The sequence below is a fragment of the Alexandromys fortis genome, unplaced genomic scaffold, assembly GCF_014885135.2.
Source record: "Alexandromys fortis isolate MF-2015 unplaced genomic scaffold, M_Fortis_MF-2015_v1.1 scaffold_31, whole genome shotgun sequence".
In the NCBI taxonomy this organism is placed as follows: Eukaryota; Metazoa; Chordata; class Mammalia; order Rodentia; family Cricetidae; genus Alexandromys; species Alexandromys fortis.
Genome location: NW_026067974.1, coordinates 6,574,605 through 6,584,339, shown reverse-complemented (window position 1 = coordinate 6,584,339; position 9,735 = coordinate 6,574,605). Strand labels below are relative to the sequence as shown.

Here is a 9,735-nt window from a genome sequence, read left to right as displayed (position 1 = left end):
TTACTTCCAACCATTATCACCTGCCAGAGTAAAACTAGGCCATCAATAAATTTAAATGGAGGCCTGAGTCTCAGTAGCTCAGGGCTCTCCATTTATTCCAATATGTTGGACATTCAGAGGGACCAAGTTTGCAAACTTTCATAAAATAAAGGCTCTTTGCTTCTACATACAGGACTTGGTCTCCTTGTTGACTTTTCTGGGAACTTCATGGATTTGGACAAAACAGATGCAGGAAGAGTTGATCATCATGGGATGGGTTGATAGGTAGAGGAACAATCCTCGGCACTTGGACCACCACAGCCTGCTCCTAAGGACCCCAGCAGCAACTCCTCAATTGACAAACCTGCTTAGAACATTTTAAAACTCCAGAAATATTAGCAGGATGATAAAGAACAATTTTTTTTGCTGGATGGAAATTAAGAGTTCAGGGGGATCCAGTAATGCACTTAGCCCAGAGTATGGAAAGACTCCAATCATAACTCAAAGGACCAGGCCAGCAGCAACTGACTGGAGCTGGGAGAATTCTGCTCCTGTGATAATATTTTGAGTGGTATCCAAAGGCACAGTGGGTTTATTTGTGCTAAAATTGGTAGATAAGATATAGGGCCACACAAGGCTATCCAATCCCACCAGCATCAGAGACAGAAGATTCTTCACCAGTGTCCATTTGATCTCTTGGCCTTATCCTGTCCTCAGGCTCCTTGGCAGGAAAATCCACAGCACGCACCAGGTGCTCAGGTAGCCATACTGGACTGTCAGCATCCTGTGGGAAATTATAAACAGCCTCTTTCCCACACCAGTACAGGAGCTAGACCACACCAAGTGCCACCTTCTAGATCCTTCCATTTGACATGAGATATCCGGGAAGAAACTGGCTGCCAATGCCAGTCAGCAGTGGTACGAGATTGAGCATCAACAGTCAAAAAATTTAAAATGTATAAAATAAAAGATGAATGGTCTCTGGGTGTGGAACCATTTTCCCCCATTTTTGTCTTACGCAAATAGGCTTTGAGCGTATGATGTTCTTACTCCACTATGGCTTGTCCTTGAGGATTATAAGGTATTCCTGTTTCATGAGAAATAGAGAACTCAGAGCAAAATTTAGCAAAGCCAATGCTGGTGTGGGCTGGCCCGTTGTTAGTTTTTACAGTTTTTGGAACTCCCTTGTAGGCAAAAGCCTGGAGACAGTGACTTTTAACATCCTGTATTTTTCTCCTATATGGGCTGAGGCAAAAATATGTATCCACGTTTATGTGAACATATTGCATATGCCCAAAAGAAGGAATATGGATAATAGCCATTTGCCATAAGTGATTAGGAGCAGGCCTACAAGGATTAACTCCCAAATGGGGAACATTTAAAAGTTCTGTATCCAGAGAACATTTTTTTTAACAATATCAGTGGCCTGCTCTTGAAATATCTTAAAATGAAATCCTAAAGACCCAGCATTGAGATGAAAACGATAATGAGATTTTTCTGCAGCTTCATAAGATTCTTGACTAACTGCACAAATTTGGTAAGTAAGCTGCTCAGCCAATGCATTCTCCTCTCTCAAGGGACCAGGAAGGTCAGTATGAGCCTGCAAATGCCCTACATAAATGGGAACAGATCAGGCCCAAAGCAATGTTTAAATAGACAATAACTGCAGCTGGACTCGAGATACAGAGGCAATGTAAGCTGCAGTTTTTCAAAGGTGCAAGAATTTTGCTTACATATTGACTGTCAGTAAAAAGGTTGAATGGAATATCAACATATTTCTTTAGGGCCATTTGTACAGTGATCAATTCAGCCACCTGAGCAGATTTAGCATCAACAGGATGAATATCAAAATCAGGAGGGGAGGCCACCACAGCTCTCCCAGTGGAAGACCCATCAGTAAACACATTCCGAGCCCCTGCCAGAGGCTGCAAAGAAATAACTTTAGGGAAACATACTGGATGATTTTTGGGAAAGGTGACCAACTTATCAGAAGGATAATAATTATCAAATCTACAGGGATTCGTGCATAAAAACAAGGCCCAATCTTCAGCAAAATTTTGCAGCCATGTTATTTCTGCCTGGGTGTATGGTGTAATAACCTTATCAGATAATATTCCAAAGGTTTTCAAACTAAATTTATACCCTTTTTGTAAAACACGCAACACAGCAGATGGATACGAGATAACAATTTTTGCAGGTGACACGTTTATGTATCCATAGAATGGGTCCTTGCTGCCAAAAAATTCCAGTAGGTCTATGCTGAGAGGGAAAAAAAATTTAAGCCTCCAGTAGGAATTTTTAAACTGGACCAGACCCAATTGAGGTCTAAAAGTACTCTGAAAGCAAATTTCCCCTGGGCTGACAACCAGGCCCCTTTACCAGAAGGGCAATCCCTTTTGAAAGGTCCTGGTTGCCTGCCTTGAAGACAAGTCCTTGATCTAGCTCCACCTAGACTCCCCCTAAGGGCAGAAACAATCACCTGTCCCATCACAAGAGTGCCATCAATGTTGCTGCATAACCGGATATAGTCAGTTCAACTCCCATTTCTATGGAGGCTATAGCTTCATGACAGTATTTGTTAGCATTTTCATAGGCCAATTGCTTTATGACAAGCATAGCTGTGTTCACAACCCCAAAACTGCGACTCCCCAGTTGTAACAGGTGGTCAACAAACTCAGGATAAGGTTCTGAGGGTCCTTGAAGGACCTCAGAAAGCTGTTCCCCTGCTCCTTTGTTAGGTAAAGCATTACTGGCTTTTCTGCAGCTATCTGAGGATAAACAGCAAGGTCATATGTAATCTGTGTCGCTAAGCCCATGTACTTTCCAGCGCCAGTCAACATGCCAAGGTTATGGCGGGGGAATCCCACAGCATCAGCACAATCCTCCTGCATTTCACCTCTCCACTACAGACAATCTCCTCCTGAAAGACAGACTCTACAAAGCTGCCTTTCTTCTTTTTCTAATTTCTTTTTTAGCAGTGCTATCTCCCTTTCTAAAGTTTCTTCTTCTTTTTCTATATTCCTTTTAGTACTTTTTCTTTACCTGCTCCCAATCAAGAATATTAAAGCCCCCTGCTTGTAGAAACCAGGGACTAAACTCTAAAAACTGTCTTAATAATCTCTTGTGCTGTCTCAATTTCAATACCAGTGCCTTGCTACTCTAAAAGAAATACCAATTGGCCAGTCAATTGGCCCATCAATACTGGAACAGAATTACTTGCACTCTCATCAATTTTCAACTCACCCTCATCATCAATTTCTTACCTGCTGGCCAGCCTTCTGAGCGCAATCTGTCAGGGGTCCTCTACTTCCCTATCTTGCCGATGGGCCTCCAACTGTAACACCTGCATTACTCTCTATGGTACAGTTCGTGCACCACTGTACTGTTTGCGAGTTGGACAAGGGCCTGGAGATTAAAAGAACACACAAGAGACATGGGTCATTCATAAAGAGATAATGCCGGATGCCATTTATTCAAGTTTAGGAAATCCCTTATATATCTAACTGCTGCACAGTGGAATTCCCCCCAGGTAGGTGAGAAATTTCCAAGCCCAAAATGGAGTAAACAATGCCCTATAACTAACCACCAGTGGGGCAGAGGGAGCACAGGAATAAACAGGATGTTTAGCCGGAAATTGCAATGGCTGGCCAGAATTAGTCCTCAAGGTGAACCCTGAGAGGGGAGTAGACCTGTGGGCCCTACAGTTTAGAGCACTGTGCTGTTCCTGAGAACCCAAGTTTGATTCCCAGCACCCACAAGATGACTCACAATTATCTGTTACTCCAGTTCTATGGAATCTGAGGCCCTCTTCTGAGCCTGAGCTAATGGGCCAATTAGTTTATAACTTATATAGACCTCTGTGTGATTTTCTTTGGGACTTACTGGCTGTGGGAATTGGGCAGGACAGAAACCCCAACAAGCAGGCCCACATGTTACACCTTTGTTCTGTCCCAGCTGCTTGGCTAGCTTCCACCCAAAATAATCATACAGAAACTGTATTCATTTAAACACTGTCTGGCCCATTAGCTCTAATTTCTCACTGGCCAAGACTTACATCTTAATTTAACCCATTTCTATTAAATCTGTGTATCACCACATGACTGTGGCTTACCAGTAAGATTCTAACCAACATCTGTCTCAGGCAGGAGATCCATGCCATATTTCTCTCTGCCCTTCTTTTCAGCATTTAGTTCTGTCTACTCCGCCTACCTAAGTTCTGCCCTATCAAAAGACCAAGGCAGTTTCTTTATTTAATCAATGAAAGTAACACATAAAAAGAAGGACCTCCTACACCAGCTGTCCTCTCATCTGAGCCACCCAGTGTATGTTCAAAGATTGCCAGGGGTCTAGACAGATGGTTCAGTGGTTAACAGTACTGGCTGCTTCTTCAGAGGAACCAGGCTCAATTCTCAGCACCCATAAGGTGGCTCACAAGTGTATAGAACACCAGTTCCAGGGAATTTGATGCCCTCTTCTGGCTTCCCTGGGCACTGCACTGCACATAGAGCATAGATATACATACAGTCAAAATACCCATACATATAAAAATATAAAACACACTAAAAAAAATTGATGGCCATAGAACTCCTCACTGTCCCAGGGGTTTCAGTTCTGCTCAACCCCCTGTTGAAGCAGCCTATGCCACTTCCTTCTGCCAGTCCTCCTTTTCTCCTGTCTTAATCTGCATCCACCCATCTAGCTGGACCAGATCTTGAACAATGTACCTGATCTTCCATGGTCCCACACCTCCTCTCTGCAGCTAGACTTAATTCTGTAGCTCTACTCAAATCTATGGCCAAGCAGAAGCCTGATTCTCACCTACACCATCATTCCTTTCTGCCCCTCTGCCTGGGCTCATTATCTTGTCAAGGTAGAGATTCTCCCTGTATTCCTATCAGCTGCCAGTTTTTGCTTCTCAAGATCTTTGAAAGTCCTGGAGATTTGTTAAGGCCTCTTAAACTCTTTATAGCCATTTTGTAAGCATCTATGCATATATATATATATTCCTTTTCTTTTACTGTGTAATGTGTATGTATGATCTGAAAGTCAATATTAGTCATTAAGATTGAAATGAGGAGCTGGAAAAAAATTAAAGAAATGAGGAGCTGGGCAATGATGGTGTGTTTCTTTAAACCCAGCACTGGGGAGGCAGTGGAAGCTTGATCTCTGAGTTCAAGGTCAGCCTGCTCTACAGAGCAAGTTCCAGGACAGCCAGGGTTATACAGAGAAACCCTGTCTCAAAAACAAAACAAAGCAAACAAGCAAATAAAACGATTAAAATGAGGTCTGGAGAAATCAGACCGTAAAGCATTTGCCATGAAAGCACAAAGACCTAAATTCAGATCTCCAGCACACGTAAAAAGCCAGGTGTAACGGTGTTCAGGAGATGGAGGCACGGAAATCCCTGGAGCTTGTTGCCATTCAGTCTAGCTGAGTTAGTGAGCTCCAGGTCTAGTGTGAGATCCCATCAAAGAATAAAGTATGTTGAAATATGAGCGGCGGGGCTGCATCCCCAACACCCCAGCCGCTTGGCTAGCTCATGCCCGAAATAACAACACACAAACTGTATTCATTTAACTGCTTGGCCCATGAACTCTAGCCCTTACAGGCTAATTCTCGCACCTGGACTAGCCCATTTCTAATGATGTGTGTAAGCACCCCAAGGTGCGCTTACCGGGAAGATTCTAGCCTAAGTCCATCATGGGTTGCATCTGCCCGGGAGAGCTGAGCATGGCGTCTCTGCTCCAGAGCAGAGCTGTGCTCTCTCCGGGAGCAGAGCAGAGTCTGACCTCACTTCCTCTTCCGCCCAGCATCCTATCCTGTTTATTCCACCCACCTATCTTATAACCTATCAGGGCCAGCAGTTTCTTTATTGCTCAGCCAATGAAATCAACAGATTGATATATGACACTCCCACATCAAAAGTAGGAATGGGGTAGAGGTTAAGAGCACTTGTTGCTCTTGTAGAGGACCTGGGTTTGGTTTTTAACACCATCCATAACTCCTGTTCCAGGAGACCTGACACCCTCTTCTGGCCTCTGTGAGCACCAGGCATGTACATGGTTCGCAGATGAATGTAGCTAAACGTCCATACACATAAAACAATAAGAATTAAAATGCCATTTTTTTTAACTTTTTCAAAGGTTAAATAGCTTGTTGCCATTGCTCTTGGGCTCACACCAGAAGTAGATGGGAAGACTCTATGGCTGAAGACAGAACGTACTTTTCTTTAGGACATTAGAGAAGTCAGTCTGGAACTGGCCTGAGAACTTCCTCCTTGCTTTCTGGTTTCCACAGGGCTGGAAGATGCTGTGCAGGCTACTGGGGTGGGGGGAGTCACCAATGCATATCCAGCAGTGACCCCTGAAAACTGTATCAACCCACTAGGCAAGATGTGCCCACTGGTACAATAGTGGCATGCAGGTTACAGGGTAACCAATTGCTTCTGGATTGAATTTGAAGCCTACCTTACAGAAGAGAATCCAGACCTGATACTGTCAACCTGATTAAAAGTCCATGGCTTGGATGGTTATGAGCCTTAAAGTCTAACCTGCTAGTGTTGTTTTGCTAAATGATTAGATCATCAAACTGCTTTCTAAATATTACACCTAGCTTAGTATTGCCCTCAGCCTTGGCCAGAGAGGTTGTTTTTGCCAGAGGGCAGCAGCTAATGCAAGGATTCACAACTAGTCAAAGGGCTGAGAATAATTAACTGTTGAGTGTTTAGCCCCAATTGGAACATTTATATCAAGCCATCCCACAATCCTGAGGGTCAGGGGACATTGTGGAATGAAAGACTGTAGAAGCCAGAGAGTATGGAGGATTGCCATGGGTGCTGCTTTTGGCTCAGTACATAGTTGTTGTGCCAACAAACTCACTGATGCTGTGGTTACCTGCATAAAACCTGGATGTCAGAAGCCAACATCACGGCAGGAGGAGGATACAGTGGGGAATGCTGGGGGAGAGTGGGAGGGAGAAACCAGGGTGGATAGGATAAGATACATTGTATACATGCATGAAATTATCAAAGAATAAAGAAAATATATTTTGAAGAAAGAAAAAGGTGGAGAGAAAAGTGTTGACTGCTCTTTCCGTCCTGCCCGGTTCCCACAGTCATTAAGTCCCAAAGAAATCACAGAGAGGTCTACTTTAATTATAAACTGATTGGCCTAGTAGCTCAGGCTTTTTATTAACTCTTATAACTTATATTAGCCCATAATTCTTGTCTGTGTTAGCCACATGGCTTGGTACCTTTTTTGGAGGGGCAGTCACATCTTGCTTCCTCTGTGTCTGGATGACGACTGCAGACTTAAACTTCCCTCTTCCCAGAATTCTCATTGCCCCACCTCTACTTCCTGCCTGGCTACTGTCCAATCAGCGTTTATTTAAAATACAAGTGACAGGGTAGAGACCATTGTCCCAGAGCAGAAAAGAACATGCCTGACGTTGACCTTTGGCTCCCACACTCCCATGTGTGCATACATGTTCACATATATGAACACATACACACCACACAAACACAAAAGTCTGGAATACAAGAATCTGTGTTTTCTTTAACTTGTTAAAGAGAGGGAGACTTGGCAAATTGCTGCCAATGAAATTGATGCATCATGTGAGTTTATTTTTTTTTTAATAAACTGTGATTCCATCCATTCTGATTGTAAAAAGGCACAAATGTGTTTGCCTGTTTTCTGACACAGCACACGAATAGCGGTAGCTCACATCTGCAATGCTAGCACCGTGGAGATTGAGGGAAGCTGTGAAATTGAGGCTAGTTTGGGCTATAGAGTGAGTAAGGTCAGCAATGAATTCACAGGACTCAAAAACAAAGCACAGGCAGCAACAATAACAAATCAAGGGCTAGAACAATGAATGGCTCAGCAGCACTGGCTGCTCTTCCAGAAGACCTGGGTTCGACTCCAGCACCTGAGTGGTGGTTCTCAACCATCTGTGACTCCAGTTCCAGAAGATCTGTTCTCTTCTGGCCTCCTCTGACACCAAGCACCCATGTGGTACACAGATAATGCATGCAGGCAAAATACCAATGCACTAAAATAATAAAAAATAAAAAGCTGGGCTGTGGTGGTACACGCCTTTAATCCCGGCACTCAGGAGCCAAAGGCAGGCAGATCTCTGTGAGTTTGAGGATAGCCTGGTCTACACAGTGAGTTCCAGGACAGCCAGGGCAACACAGAGGAGCCTGAACTGGACATTTTCTGTAACCAGGCAAGGCTTCCAGTGGTGGAAATGGCACAAAAACTCAGCCACAAACCCTTTGCTCTATAGCCTGTCCTGCCTGCATGATGTGCTAAGACAATGGTGGTTCAGAGCTTGTGAGAGTGGTTGAAAACTGGATGGCCCAGAGACCTGGGGTAGAACCAAACATGACTAGCCAAAAATAATAAACAAAAACAAATGAACAAATAAAACAAAGTCAATGAAATGATTCCTAATGATATCAGGCTATACTCATAGGCAGTGTCTAGTCTAATCATCATCAGAGAGGTTTCCTCAGGCAGCTGATGGGAGCAAATGCAGAGACCCACAGCCAAACATTAGGAAGAGCTTGGGGAGCCCCACAGGAGAAGGGGAGAAGGGATTGTTGGAACCTGAGGGGTCGAGAACACTGCCCACAGAATCAACTAAGCAGGACTCACAGGGCCTCACAGAGACTGAAGCAGCAACCATCGAACTTGTATGGATCTGCACTGAGTCCTCTGCATATATGTTGTGGTTGTTTAGCTGGGGTTTTTGTGAGACTTCTAACAGTAGGAGCTGGGGCATCTCTGATTCTTTTGTCTGCTCTTGGGATCCTTTTCCTCCCACTGGATTGACTTGTTCAGCCTTGATAAGAGAGTTTGTGCCTAGTCTTTATTTATTTATTTTTGTTTTTTTGAGACAAGATTTCTCTATAGCTTTGGAGCCTGTACTGGAACTCGCTCTGTAGACCAGGCTGGCCTCGAACTCACAGAGATCAGCCTGCCTCTACCTCTGAAGAGCTAGGATTAAAGGTATGTTCCATTATACCCAGCCTGTCCTTTCGTTTTAAAAGTGAACAATTTTGCATAAGACTAAATAGGATATGAATAATAAAATAGCATATGACCATTTCACGTTTTGGAAGCTCCTGCCTCTGCTAGTGTGGATAATGTTATTCTCAAATCTGTGAAGTCCCTGCAAAAGCCAACAAGGAGACAGAGTCCTGTATGTAAAAGCAAAGAGCCTTTATTTTAAGCAAGTTTACAAACTCGGTCTCTCCACATGTCCAATCTATTGGAATAAACAGAGAGCCCCAAGCTTAGTTAGAATTGGGTTTTATAGTAATAAAGGTGGGGGCGAGGTGTTTCTGAGATTTTAGGACCCCTGATTGGCTGGCATTTGTCTAGGGATGGTGCAGAAGTTCCTTCTGTTTGTGTGTTGCTTTCATTGGATAATGAATAAAGAAATTGCCTTGGCCTAGTTGCTAGGACAGAACTTAGATAGGCGGAGTGTTGCGGGAGGTCCTTCCGCCCCTCCAACCAATAGCTGCTGTGATACCAGCCCATTGGGGCGTGGTCTCTCTCCCTTTAAAAAAGCGGCTATTTCCTCTGCTCGCTCTCTTCACTTCCTGCTCCGCCGGAGACTAGACTCCCTTCCTGGTTGTGCAGATGGCTGTTGTCTGGGACGGTGATCTGTAAGTTTTCCCCTTTAAATAAATAACACCCTATTAATCATAACTCCAAACTGGTGTGGCCTTGTTCGTGACTTACGCCTTCA

At 43.9% G+C, this 9,735-nt stretch overlaps 1 protein-coding gene and 1 long non-coding RNA gene across 2 annotated transcripts in view; one reads left to right on the top strand and one right to left on the bottom strand.

The window, feature by feature from the left end:
- Positions 1–548: 548 nt before the first annotated feature.
- LOC126510506 (uncharacterized) overlaps positions 549–9,735 on the bottom strand; it is a 23,813-nt gene continuing 14,626 nt past the window's right edge. Inside the window, exons 2-3 of the long non-coding RNA XR_007594421.1 lie at positions 3,243–3,384; positions 549–763 (exon numbers count right to left, since the gene is read on the bottom strand). This is a non-coding gene — a long non-coding RNA (uncharacterized lncRNA). The remainder of the gene's footprint in view (positions 764–3,242; positions 3,385–9,735) is intronic.
- The window catches only part of Acsf2 (acyl-CoA synthetase family member 2), a 55,469-nt gene continuing 55,345 nt past the window's right edge, over positions 9,612–9,735 (top strand). The window contains exon 1 of the mRNA XM_050157070.1: positions 9,612–9,652. Coding sequence (XP_050013027.1) covers positions 9,627–9,652 — 26 coding nt within the window. The 5' untranslated portion in view covers positions 9,612–9,626. The remainder of the gene's footprint in view (positions 9,653–9,735) is intronic.